At 49.8% G+C, this 13,720-nt stretch overlaps 1 protein-coding gene across 1 annotated transcript in view; it reads left to right on the top strand.

The window, feature by feature from the left end:
• Positions 1-13,720, top strand: part of ATF6B (activating transcription factor 6 beta) — a 309,902-nt gene that overhangs the window by 187,729 nt on the left and 108,453 nt on the right. The window contains exon 10 of the mRNA XM_086924544.1: positions 1,045-1,194. Coding sequence (XP_086780670.1) covers positions 1,045-1,194 — 150 coding nt within the window. The remainder of the gene's footprint in view (positions 1-1,044; positions 1,195-13,720) is intronic.

The following is a 13,720-nucleotide window of genomic DNA, read 5'->3' as shown; positions in this document are numbered from 1 at the left end:
AGACTCCAACTAAAAAGGTGGCTGGAATCTGCTTCGGATTGTTGCATGGACTCAAACCCATCCTGGGCTTCTTTGATGCCCCTACCAGGCAGATCATCATCCAGGCCCTGATTATGTCAAGACTTGACTATGCCAGCTCACTGTATCTGGGAATGAACAAGTCAGAAATACAGAGGCTACAGAGAATACGGCCTCTGTCTGCGTAGAGGTTGCTCAGTGACAAGTGCCATTCGCCGTCGCCACTGCTTGCTTGTGGCTAGCGAATCGAGCTTAAGGCACTCTGTATAGTCTTTAAAACCTTGAAACTGGCATCTCTGAAAATTCTGACCGACCTGCTTCTTCCCTATGTCGCCACCCGCCAGCTTTGTTCCATGGGACAATGCCTGGTAGTGGTCCCCTGAGTCAGAAGGGTTCAAACGGAGGTTGATCCATCTGGAACAGAGCTGCCATCCTTTGGAGTTCTTTGCCAGCCCACATTAGGGGGCATACTAACTACCTGGAATTCAGGAAAGCCATTAAAACCTTTCTCTTCCCCACTCCGTAGGTCTCACTGGGCCCTTTCCGAGTTCGGTCACCTCTGCTGTTCAGCAGCGGGACGCCTCTTTGCCGGGGCAGCTGTTGAGCTTTATAAAACCGCTAACATAACACATAACTCTTGTCTGTGCCTTCATAAGTCTTTACATATTGTGCTGTGTCCTTCTCCACCCATCCACCCCTGACACCAGCATCATATCCACTGCCCCCGGGTACTCTGCTGTCTGTTTGGGCAAAGGGTACTAAGCCATGGCTTCACCATTCTCGGCTACCACATGGAAGCCAGTGAGACATTCCTGATACAGAGCTGCAGTGTGTGAGACAGAACATTTGTTTACGCAAGGACATAAAACGTGAAGAGTTGCAGGCTGAGAATTAGAGTGGCCTGGAGGCTTTTCCTATGTAGTGCTTGGGGTGACTCGTAAGTAGTGGTTCATTACTGATGTTTGCTTGTGGCTGGACTCCTTGTATTTGTCCTCTTTCTTGACTTCCTCTCGTCTTTTCTGCCAGTTTGAACGATAAGAAGTCTGAGGCACGGAGGCAGGAAGTGGAGCCGCTGCACACCGCCAGGCATCTGCTGGAGTTCCATGAGGATCAGCTGAACGAGGAGCGCGTGGTGTACGAGAAAGCGAGCCGAGCTGGTGGGAAACTTCGGTTCAGGTACCAACCAATCCCAGTTGAGATGTTGATAGATTTTGAATTAGGCCGTGCAGATTAAATAGGAGCACTGCCCTTCGGAGATGTTGTTGAGACACTGGCTCTCTGCTGGCAGCAGTGGTGGAGAAAGCAGGGATAGTGGCTTCCCGTTTGTGTGATTGTGTTGGGATTATGTTAAAGTGTTGCTTGTGGAGGTGGGTTTAGAGACTTGGTTCTTGGGTTGTGCATTGTGTGGGAAAAAACTGGCTTTTGGCCTGAGTTATGTGAGAATGTACCAATGTTATCTGTGAAGTGGGTTGTAGAAGCGCTTTTGGTTGGGTCTAAAGTTTGATGGTGTGCTGTAAGGTCATGGTATGGAGGCTGTAGAAGATGGTGTACGAGCGCAGATAGTGCAATTTGATGCATGAGATCTGACAGTCGGAGCTTATAAATGAGCCCCGACAGTCCAAGCTTATGAATGAACCCTGACAGTGCAAGTTTATTAATGAGCCCAGACAGTCCAAGCTTATGAATGAGCCCCGACAGTGCAAGCTTATGAATGACCCCCTACAGTCCAGGCTTATGAATGACCCCCTACAGTCCAAGCTTATGAATGAGCCCCGACAGTGCAAGCTTATGAGTGAGCCCCAACAGTGCAAGCTTATGAATGAACCCCGACAGTGCAAGCTTATGAATGAGCCCCGACAGTGCAAGCTTATGAATGACCCCCTACAGTCCAAGCTTATGAATGAGCCCCGACAGTGCAAGCTTATGAATGACCCCCTACAGTCCAAGCTTATGAATAAGCCCCAACGGTGCAAGCTTATGAATGAGCCCCAACAGTGCAAGCTTATGAATGAGCCCCGACAGTGCAAGCTTATGAATGACCCCCTACAGTCCAAGCTTATGAATGAGCCCGACAGTGCAAGCTTATGAATAACCCCCTACAGTCCAAGCTTATGAATGAGCCCCGACAGTGCAAGCTTATGAATGAGCCCCGACAGTGCAAGTTTATGAATGAGCCCCGACAGTGTAAGCTTATGAATGAGCTCCGACAGTCCAAGCTTATGAATGAGCCCCGACAGTGCAAGCTTATGAATGAGCCCCGACAGTGCAAGCTTATGAATGAGCCCCGACAGTGCAAGCTTATGTATCAGCCCTGACAGTGCAAGCTTATGAATGAGCCCCGACAGTCCAAGCTTATGAATGAGCTCCGACAGTCCAAGCTTATGAATGAGCCCCGACAGTGTAAGCTTATGAATGAGCCCCGACAGTCCAAGCTTATGAATAAGCCCCAACGGTGCAAGCTTATGAATGAGCCCCAACAGTGCAAGCTTATGAATGAGCCCCGACAGTGCAAGCTTATGAATGACCCCCTACAGTCCAAGCTTATGAATGACCCCCTACAGTCCAAGCTTATGAATGAGCCCCGACAGTGCAAACTTATGAATAACCCCCTACAGTCCAAGCTTATGAATGAGCCCCGACAGTGCAAGCTTATGAATGAGCTCCGACAGTCCAAGCTTATGAATGAGCCCCGACAGTGTAAGCTTATGAATGAGCTCCGACAGTCCAAGCTTATGAATGAGCCCCGACAGTGCAAGCTTATGAATGAGCCCCGACAGTGCAAGCTTATGAATGAGCCCCAACAGTGCAAGCTTATGTATCAGCCCTGACAGTGCAAGCTTATGAATGACCCCCTACAGTCCAAGCGTATGAATGAGCCCTGACATTGCAAGCTTATGAATGAGCCCCAACAGTGCAAGCTTATGAATGAGCCCCGACAGTGCAAGCTTATGAATGAGCCCCGACAGTCCTAGGTTATGATTGAACTCCGACAGTGCAAGCTTATGAATGAGCCCCGACAGTGCAAGCTTAGGAATGAGCCCTGACATTGCAAGCTTATGAATGAGCCCCGACAGTGCAAGCTTATGAATGAGCCCCGACAGTGCAAGCTTATGAATGAGCCCCGACAGTGCAAGCTTATGAATGAGCCTCAACAGTGCAAGCTTATGAATGAGCCCTGCCATTGTAAGCTTATGAATGAGCCCCGACAGTGCAAGCTTATGAATGAGCCTGGACAGTGCAAGTTTATGAATGACCCCCTACAGTCCAAGCTTATGAATGAGCCCCGACAGTGCAAGCTTATGAATGAGCCCTGACATTGCAAGCTTATGAATGAGCCCCGACAGTGCAAGCTTATGAAGGAGCCCGGACAGTGCAAGCTTATGAATGACCCCCTACAGTCCAAGCTTATGAATGAGCCCGACAGTCCAAGCTTATGAATGAGCCCTGACATTGCAAGCTTATGAATGAGCCCTGACATTGCAAGCTTATGAATGAGCCCTGACATTGCAAGCTTATGAATGAGCCCTGACAGTGCAAGCTTATGAATGAGCCCCGACAGTGCAAGCTTATGAATGAGCCCCGACAGTGCAAGCTTATGAATGAGCCCCGACAGTGCAAGCTTATGAATGAGCCCCGACAGTGCAAGCTTATGAATGAGCCAGACCTAACTGCAAAAGATTTGGGGGACTGCTAGCCCACGTTTCTGTGTGCACATTCAGGGAGTTCTGACTCGAAGTTTTTGTGGTATCTCTGACTGCATAAGTTTATGTGGCAATGTTGACTTGACGATACGTAGCTTTATGCAGAGGTGCTTACTGTGTGCATCTAGGTGTATGAGTATTGGCTTAGAGAGAGTGTGTGTCTGTCTGTCTGTGTCTCAGTCATACAGGTGATAGATATGTGCTGACTGTGTTTGGATGGAGGCCCGCTGGCTTTGCCTTGATCTGGTGGGAATTGACCCAATGCACTGTGCTCCCATGTGGTTTAAGAGCTGTGTTGCAAAGTTTCTGATGTCCCTTTGGATCCTTCTCCTAATCCTTTTTGGAGCGAGACTGCCACCTCTGCCCCTCTTACACCTGGGACCGGCTCCCTCCAACAGTAGACCTTGAAGCCTTGGCACTGTCACCGAGTGGCAGGTACTCACACAGAGTGACATGATACTGTTACAGACTTCTTGAGAGGTCTTCTGATATGTTTGGTGACTGAAGGCCCAGCCCGAGGCTCCTGTGATTACTCAGTTATATGCCTTGGAACAGATCACCAGGCTTGGTAAGGCGGTCTTAAAATGAAGTCATTGGAGGCGGGATCTTGTCTGGAAAGGCAGCATCAACCCTCCTTTGCTAAGGCTGTCTATAGATCCAGGGGCCAAGGCACATGCAGCGCCCCTCGGGAACACTCACTGCCAGCGGTTTATCAGAGGTGGTTCTCTTCTGGGTGCCTTTCCTCAGTGCCGGATCTCCCATGACAGGGAGAGACTATTTTGTATCCAGCCACCAGATGGCAGGCGTGTGCAAATTATGTGAATCCATGAAAATCATCAACTACAGCATTGCTGGGAGTTGGTCTCTTGGTGTTTGACTGTTACAGGCCTGAGATTTAGGATAGGCGCATGGCACAAGTCCTAAACAAGCATTGGCAACGCCAATAGGTCTCGCCGATGAGAGATCTATTATCTTTGTCACAGTGTTTAGCTTTGCTGTACATGCTTTTATGAGGCTTACTTCAGCCTAGCTGGACTGATAGCCTGGCTGTCTGAGGCAACATCTGTGCAGCTGTCACCGATGTTTGCAGATGCGAGGTTAGTGTAAGCTCCAAAAGCACATAACATCACCTGGTCTGGGGTTGCAGAATTAATGCAAGGGCATGGAGCTCGGTGGAAAGACGCCTTCTGTGTTCCCACAACCTCCTAAAGACCGACTAATGGGGTATTCAAGCTAGTGCACGAATACCCCAGGGACATCTTGTCGGGGTAACACCAGTTACATATAGGTATAAGTGCAGAAGTACATGTAAAGGTAATTTATGAACATTCCCATACCTAAAAAAAAAAACAAGCAATGGCATAGCCAATAGGTCTCGCTTTTTGGACCTTATAAGTATTTAGTTATGCAGCACAATATCCTTGGTGCAACAACATTAACTGTTGCATGGCTAAACACTTATAAGTTCCCAAAGGCGAGACCTATTGGCTATGCCAATGCTTGTTTTCTCTATTTTCTTGAGAGCCCATATAACATCCATCTGTATAGGTACAACACAATGTACTATAGAAAGAAGAAGGGAGAAGCATTCTCTAATCACGTGCTAAAACAGAGAGGGGACTTCGCTGTTTTTAACTTCAGGAAGTTAGCTGTACGATCAAAGATGTGTACCTTAAAGTTGCTCACGCAAATGTACATAGATCTGCTGTCTTGGTACATATGCCATTCTAATGTATACAACATCAGTTAGCCAAGCCATCGTTCCATTAACTGTTAATCAGTTATACTTAATAATGTAAGGTGAATCTTAAATTAAGTGCCTGTGTGTGTGTCCGGTTGCCATTCGCGCATAAGTTTTAGATTTGGCAGTGCATTTTTCACACAGATTTTTGTTTGTTCACTTCAAATATAAGCTGAATTAGTTGTCATAGGCTGCTCTGAATCCGAAAACTATTTCATTTTGCCTATACCACTGTTTGACCTCAGCTTTAAGCATGGGGTATGTGGTTTTGTCCAAACACAGGTCAATTATCTTGAATTCTTCAGAATTGTAGCCTAACACATTGGCACGGATGTTATGTTTGTTTGCAGCCAACCAGGTAGAAATATACACAAATACTATTTTATCTGTCTTCAATTATTTGCGAGCTTGACTGTAGATTGGTGAATGTTACAATGAGCCAATGTGTGTATAAATATATGGATGAGTGAGTGCATACATGTATATCACTGGGTGACTTAATGAATCAACAACGCATACAAAATAACTAGTTAGTACATATACATTTAAAATGGCACACCTATTGCCTTTGCCATGGCTTGATTTTAAATGAAATATTATTTTGCCAAAGCTTTATTTCTTGCAGCAGGGACCAGGCAGCTCCACAGACATTGCTTCTAGTTCCTGGCTGCTGCTTGCAGTTTACTGCATGCCAGGGGGGAGGGGGGGACGCGGACTCAGCTTTTTAGGTTTTGCCTCGCCAAAAAGATGCGCTCTGCGCATCTTTTTCGCGCAGGCGAAAACCTGATGAGAACTGTAGTGTGGCTTTGGGTCGGCCCTCGTCATTCATTGGCTGGCTCCATAAATGGAGCCTAGCCATTGGATGAGGGGCCTGTCCGTCAATGCCGGACCAGACACGGGGGCGTTCCCGACATTCTTTGGCTTTTGCCGACGTCACGCGACGTCAGCCGAAAGCCGGGAACGCCCCCGAATCCGGTCCGGCATTGAAGGCACCCGGAAGAAGTCCAGGTGAGTGCTTGCTTTAATTTCCCGCTGTTCCCACTCCCTCTCCTGCTCGCAGCGTCTCCCGTCCCCGTTCCCGCCCCCTCCCGCTGGTGACCGTGCTTTCCTGTTGTCTCAGCCAGGCCCGCTCCCCGCAGACTCCCCTCCCCCTGGTCTCCGTTGTTACCACCCCCTCTCCTGCTCGCAGCGTCTCCCGTAACTGTTTCAGAAGGAGTTCTAAAAGCAAGTGGTTTTCACTCACAAATAGAGAATTCTATATGGCAATTGCAGATAGTTGGTCACCATAATGGTGGGGACTTCAGCAGCATCCATTCCTTTTCCAACATGGCTGCCACACTGCAAAGCACAGATCTGTGATACAGACAATACTTTCTTCCTCGCAGCCCTTGTCTACACTTACCCAGTAGTGTTGTCCTAGCGGATCCTAGGCCCTACTAACCCAAAACAAAACAAAAAAACCCTGTTTATTTATATGTAGCGTGAACGAAGCAGATCAGAAGTCAAATGATGCATTCTCTGATTTTAAACTCAATGGATTCTGCTCCGAACAAGCATCTTCTAAACCGTCCACGGCGAGGTTGAAAACCAGAGTTCCTGCTTGAGGCACGCACGGGAGGGAGGCTCGTGCGTTGCCTCTTAACGGATTGTTTTGGATAACAGCCCCTGACAGCACAGCGCTAATTCCTTCTGCTTTAAAAGGGCGCTTTAGCTGGGCTGACATTTTATGCCGTCTCGGGAGATTCCATTTGACATTTTAAAGGGCTTCCAAGCATTTTATAATACCCTAAAATCTGGTTTTCATAAACCATTCTGCAGAAATTGTTAACATAAGGAATCGCCTTTTTACTGTTTTGGCCCCAGAACAGCCTGATAGGGGGACATCTTTTTCCGATTAAATGTACAGTAGTTCGACCGCAATGTGCAAATTCACTGCAGATCTGGCGGAGGTGACAGACAGTGCAGCTCGGCGCGAGCGCTTTGCTGTTTTACTGCGCTTAGAAGCAGGAGCGGCAGATCTGACGAGAGTAATGGCCGGGGCTTTGCCGAGCGGCTCCCACCAGCTTTTCACCTTCACTCCCCTCCGATGGAGATGCGCGCCCGGCGCTTCTTTCCCTGACAGACGTGCCACAGAGGTCTTCTTTGATTTGGGAAAGGACAGTCGTTTGAAGCCGGCGGGGTGCACTCTGCTGGCGGATGTGCGCTCAGTGGCTGCAGCCAGCCCTCCTGCCAGGGTTCGAGTTTGTGCGTCTGACAGAAAATTGCAGTTTCTTTCCTTCATCACTCTGGTCTCCGTTGTTCCCACCCCCTCTCCTGCTCGCAGCGTCTCCCGTCCCCGTTGATGGCCGCGCAGGTGGCCTCGGCCGCAGCCCCCCCTTCAGGCCTCGGCAGTCCCCCGGAGCTCCACCGGAGCCTATCAGCCTGGTGGTTATGGTGCGCCCTACCGAGAGCCCCCAGAATCTTACTACCCGGCATACCCTCCCTATCCAGGCCGGGCCTACCCGCCCTACCCTCGCGCTAAGCCCTACCCTGGAGGCCCCCAGCGCTTCCTAGGGGGCTCTCCCACCGCCACCCCGACTCTGAACAAGTTGCTGACCGCGCCCGCCCGCGCTTACCCCGGCTACCCTCCCGAAGGTCCTGACGGAGCCCCGGCCCCGCAATATGGAGGTCCACCTGGAGCTGGAGGCTGGGGGGCCGCACAGCAGAGAGGACACCATGGACCTGCCAGTCCCGGCAGCAGCGGGCAGCCCTTGCCCAGGACTCCGCAGGTAAGAGAACTGGAAAGTGGGGCAAAACATGCGATTTATAGAGCCCTGTGCTTCCAAGGGAAGGTATGGTTGGCAAGAGGAACGGGGGTGGGAGGTGGTATGGATCGGTATCTGCTGTTCCTCACTTGGGAGAGTAGACCAGAGCCCGGGATTGCCACCAGTGGAGGTCTGTTTTGGAAATGTTTTTTTATACTGCATGAACACGTTCTGCGTCGGGTTGCAGCGGGTTTTTCGGATGCTGCAGCGCTTTGTAGCTCTGCTCGGATAGAGCGGCGGCTGTTCTCTCCCTGAGCATTGGCAGGTGGAGCAATTTTTGCCAAGGTTATGGATCGGTATCTGCTGTTCCTCACTTGGGAGAGTAGACCAGAGCCCGGGATTGCCACCAGTGGAGGTCTGTTTTGGAAATGTTTTTTTATACTGCATGAACACGTTCGATAAAATACGCTCATTCTCCTCGTGTGATGTAGGTCAATGTCCTCTCTCTTTTGGTCTTCCTGTCTTTGAGATCACTGAACGAAAAATTCACTTGCTGTTCTCCACAATCTAAGGGAAGGCAGGGCACTCCGTTCTTATATTAGTATCATGGGCTTCCCAGGAGTTAACTAACTATACGAGCAGTTCTTTGTCCATCTTTGTGTATTTGCTGCTGTATGTGTATTCTGTTGCAGTGTTTCTATGTGCCTGTCCTTTTATTTGTATGACTGTCGGAATGTGTCTCTATGTGCCAGTTTGTGGATTGTGCCTGCTTGATTTTATATTTCTGTGTCCGTTTGTTGGCGTTTCTCTGTGCCTGTCTTTCCTTGAGTTTGTGCCTTTCCCCAGTGTGTGTCTGCCTCTTCGTGTTTTTGTGTGCCTGCCTCTTCGTGTTTTTGTGTGCCTGTCCGATCGCGTGTCTCTGTGCCGTTTTCTGTCGGTACCTGACATGAAGTATTTCCCTGAGCCCAAGGTTGTGCTTGGCGATGTGCGGGTTGGCCTGTTGTCCGTTTACCAGGATACTTATTTTACCTATCTTATAATGTGCGCAAGAATTTATGTATATATTGTGTGCGGCAATTTTGGGTCTATCGTGTGAACGAGTTGTGGTGTACTCGGGTCTACTGATCTTGTTTGTCGCTTCTAGTCTGGCTACATGTGTCATTTAATTTCTTCATATATTCTTGCGAGCATGTTGGGCTGCATTGTTCCTTATGCTGTGTGCACAAACCATGCTTCCAGGTGTTTGTGAGGTTGTCTTTCTGTCTGAGTGTAACTGACTCTGTTGTGGACTGTGGTATGCATGCGAGTCTGTCTCTGTATTAGTTGAAGCTTGTTGTTTTAGATTTTGATTCCTGAATGCGACACAAGTACACGGATCTCAGCGGGCTGAGTTCTTAGATTTCCCAGTTGATAACTAGTGATTGTGGAACGGTGAAACCAGCTATTACCAGCGAGTTTGGGTGAACTGTTTGGTAAGTAGCGCTCAGGACTTTAGGGATACCCGGGGAAAATGAAATAATGATTACCCCTTTAGGGAACCTGGGTTTGCCATCCTGGCTTTGACGAATGTGCGGTTCTGATTCGAGGCACATGTTTGTTTTTATCTGTCCCTCTTACAGAATTTGTCCCCATGTGACTCTCCTTCATGAGTTTGACAACTCACCGTTGCCTTTGAGTCATGCCCTAAACCCAGGAAGCTGATACAGTGAGTGCAGATAGTGCTTACTCTGTGAGAAGAGGTGCCGAGCCTCTGAATACTGTTTTTGAGAACCGAAGGGCTAGTTGGGGTTATGTGCCTTAGCTCCTGACATCTTCCTTAACCTGGTTCACGTTGTTGTATGTGATCCCCTGTCACATAATTCGTTGCTCCACTGTCACATAATTCTTTGCTCCCCTGTGATGCTGTGTGTGTGTGTGATGCTGTGTGTGTGTGTGATGCTGTGTGTGTGATGCTGTGTGTGTGTGTGTGATGCTGTGTGTGTGTGTGATGCTGTGTGTGTGTGTGTGTGTGTGTGTGTGATGCTGTGTGTGTGTGTGATGCTGTGTGTGTGTGTGATGCTGTGTGTGTGTGTGTGATGCTGTGTGTGTGTGTGATGCTGTGTGTGTGATGCTGTGTGTGTGTGTGAAGCTGTGTGTGTGTGTGATGCTGTGTGTGTGTGTGATGCTGTGTGTGTGTGTGATGCTTTGTGTGTGTGATGCTGTGTGTGTGTGTTGTGTGTGTGTTGCTGTGTGTGTGATGCTATGTGTGTGTGTGTGTGTGTGTGATGCTGTGTGTGTGTTGCGGTGTGTGTGTGTGTTGCTGTGTGTGTGTGTGTGATGCTGTGTGTGTGTGTGTGTGATTGTGTGTGTGTGTGTGTGATGCTGTTTGTGTGTAGGGCTGTGTGTGTGTGGGGGTGGGCTCTGTGTGTGGCTCTGTGTGCGTGTGGCTGTGTGTGTGTGTGTGTGGGGGTGTGGGTGCAAATGCAATAGGTCTCGCATTTGCAAAAGATTAAGCTATTGGCATTGTAAATGACCATGCCATTTATTTATCTGTTTTCAAAACTAACACATAAATAAACAATTTGTCATTTAAAGTGCCAATAGCTCTAACTTTGTCAAAGGCAAAACCGTTGCATTGTACTTGGTATCGAATCCAACAGCGGCCATGATGCTATGGAAAGAAAGGACAAAGCATATTGACCCACTGTTGACACTATGGAAAGAATGGAGGAAGTATCAAAAAAAGACAGGTGGAGCATAAGAACCGAGCTAGGGGATGCTCATCCATGAAAAAGGAGACTGCTGTTCTTTCCATGCCCTCAGAAAGTTCTCTTTAGGCCACAGCCCCCTAGATTTGAAATGGCTTGCTACCTAACATTTTCAGAACAAAGAAAGGGGTGTGGCAGTTATTTTGATGAGGAGAAAAGATAATGGGCCAGAAGGTGTGTGTGTGGGGGGGCTCTGTGTGGGTGTGTGTGGGGGGGCTTTGTGTGGCTGTGTGTGGGGGGGCTCTGTGTGGGTGTGTGTGTGGGGGGGGGGTTTGTGTGTGTTGGGGGGGCTCTCTGTGGGTGTTGGTGTGTGTCATTTGCGAGAGATAAAGCTAGTGGCATTGTAAATGACAATGCCATTTATTTATGTTAAAAAAAAACATAAATAAAAATGTCAAGAGCAATGCCAATCGCTCTAACTTTAACAAAGGCAAAACCATTGCATTGTAAATGCTTGTTAATTAGTTTGTCAGTGCCTGGTGCACGGGCAGTCCTAGAGGTGTCAGGCTCTGTATCCCTGCATCAGTGCCTGGTGCACGGGCAGTCCTAGAAGTGTCGGGCTCTGTGTCCGTGCACGTGCAGTCCTAGAAATATCAGCCTCTGTATGCCTGTGTCAATGCCCGGTGCGCAGAGAGTCCTAGAGGTGTCAGCCGCTGTATCCCTGTATCAGTGCCTGGTGCACAGAGAGACCTAGAGGTGTCAGCCTCTGTATCCCTGTATCAGTGCCTGGTGCACAGAGAGTCCTAGAGGTGTCAGCCTCTGTATCCCTGTATCAGTGCCAGGTGCACGGGCAATCCTAGAAGTGTCAGGCTCGTTATCCTTGTGCCAGTTCCTGGTGCACGAGCAGTCCTAGAAGTGTCGGGCTCTGTATCCATGTGTCCGTGCACGAGAAGTGTGAGGCTCTGTATCCCTGATTCAATGCCCAGTGCACGGGAAGTCTTAGAGGGGTCTGGCTCTGTATCCCTGTGTCAATGCCCAGTGTACGGGCAGTGCTAGAAATGTTAGCCTCTGTATCCCGGTGTCACTGCACGGGCAGTCCTAGAAGTGTCAGGCTCTGTATCCCTGTATCAGTGCACGGGCAGTGCTAGAAGTGTCAGGCTCTGTATCCCTGTATCGGTGCACGGGCAGTCCTAGAGGTGTCAGGCTCTGTATCCCTGTATCAGTACACAGGCAGTCCTAGAGGTGTCAGGCTCTGTATCCCTGTATCAGTCCCCGGTGCACGGAGAGTCCCAGAGGTGTCATGCTCTGTATCCCTGTATCAGTGCCTGGTGCACGGACAGTGCTAGAAGTGTCAGCCTCTTTATCCCGGTGTCCGTGCACAGGCAGTGCTAGAAGTATCAGGCTCTGTATCCCTGTGTCCGTGCACGGGCAGTCCTAGAAGTATCAGCCTCTGTATCCCTGTATCAGTGCCTGGTGCACGGGCAGTCCTAGAAGTATCAGCCTCTGTATCCCTGTATCAGTGCCCGGTGCACGGGCAGTCCTAGGAGTGTCAGCCTCTGTATCCCTGTATCAGTGCCTGAAATGTTAGCCTCTGTATCCCGGAGTCACTGCACGGGCAGTCCTAGAAGTGTCAGGCTCTGTATCCCTGTATCAGTGCACGGGCAGTGCTAGAAGTGTCAGGCTCTGTATCCCTGTATCGGTGCACGGGCAGTCCTAGAGGTGTCAGCCTCTGTATCCCTGTATCAGTGCCTGGTGCACGGGCAGTCCTAGAAGTGTCAGGTTCTGTATCCCTGTATCAGTGGCTGGTGTACGGGCAGTGCTAGAAGTGTCAGGCTCTGTATCCCTGTATCAGTGCACGGGCAGTCCTAGAGGAGTCAGGCTCTGTATCCCTGTATCAGTGGCTGGTGTACGGGCAGTGCTAGAAGTGTCAGCCTCTGTATCCCTGTGTCTGTGCATAGGCAGTCCTAGAAGTATCAGCCTCTGTATCCCTGTATCAGTGCCTGATGCCCGGGCAGTCCTAGAAGTGTCAGGCTCTGTATCCCTGTATCAGTGGCTGGTGTACGGGCAGTGCTAGAAGTGTCAGCCTCTGTATCCCTGTATCAGTGCCTGGTGCACGGGCAGTCCTAGAAGTGTCAGGCTATGTATCCCTGTATCAGTGGCTGGTGTACGGGCAGTTCTAGAAGTGTCAGCCTCTTTATCCCGGTGTCCGTGCACAGGCAGTCCTAGAAGTGTCAGCCTCTGTATTCCTGTATCAGTGCCTGGTGCACGGGCAGTCCTAGAAGTGTCAGGCTCTGTATCCCTGTATCAGTGCCCGGTGCACGGAGAGTCCTAGAGGTGTCAGGCTCTGTATCCCTGTATTAGTGCCCGGTGCACGGAGAGTCCTAGAGGTGTCAGGCTCTGTATCCCTGTATCAGTGCACGGGCAGACCTAGAGGTGTCAGGCTCTGTATCCCTGTATCAGTGCACGGGCAGTCCTAGAGGTGTCAGGCTCTGTATCCCTGTATCGGTGCACGGGCAGTCCTAGAGGTGTCAGGCTCTGTATCCCTGTATCAGTGCCTGGTGCACGGACAGTGCTAGAAGTGTCAGCCTCTGTATCCCGGTGTCCGTGCACAGGGAGTGCTAAAAGTATCAGGTTCTGTAGCCCTGTGTCTGTGCATAGGCAGTCCTTGAAGTATCAGCCTCTGTATCCCTGTATCAGTGCCTGATGCCCGGGCAGTCCTAGAAGTGTCAGGCTCTGTATCCCTGTATCAGTGGCTGGTGTACGGGCAGTGCTGGAAGTGTCAGCCTCTGTATCCCTGTATCAGTGCCTGGTGCACGGGCAGTCCTAGAA

This window comes from Lissotriton vulgaris, chromosome 5 (assembly GCF_964263255.1).
Source record: "Lissotriton vulgaris chromosome 5, aLisVul1.2, whole genome shotgun sequence".
Taxonomy (NCBI): Eukaryota; Metazoa; Chordata; class Amphibia; order Caudata; family Salamandridae; genus Lissotriton; species Lissotriton vulgaris.
This window is presented reverse-complemented; position numbering and strand designations above follow the sequence as displayed.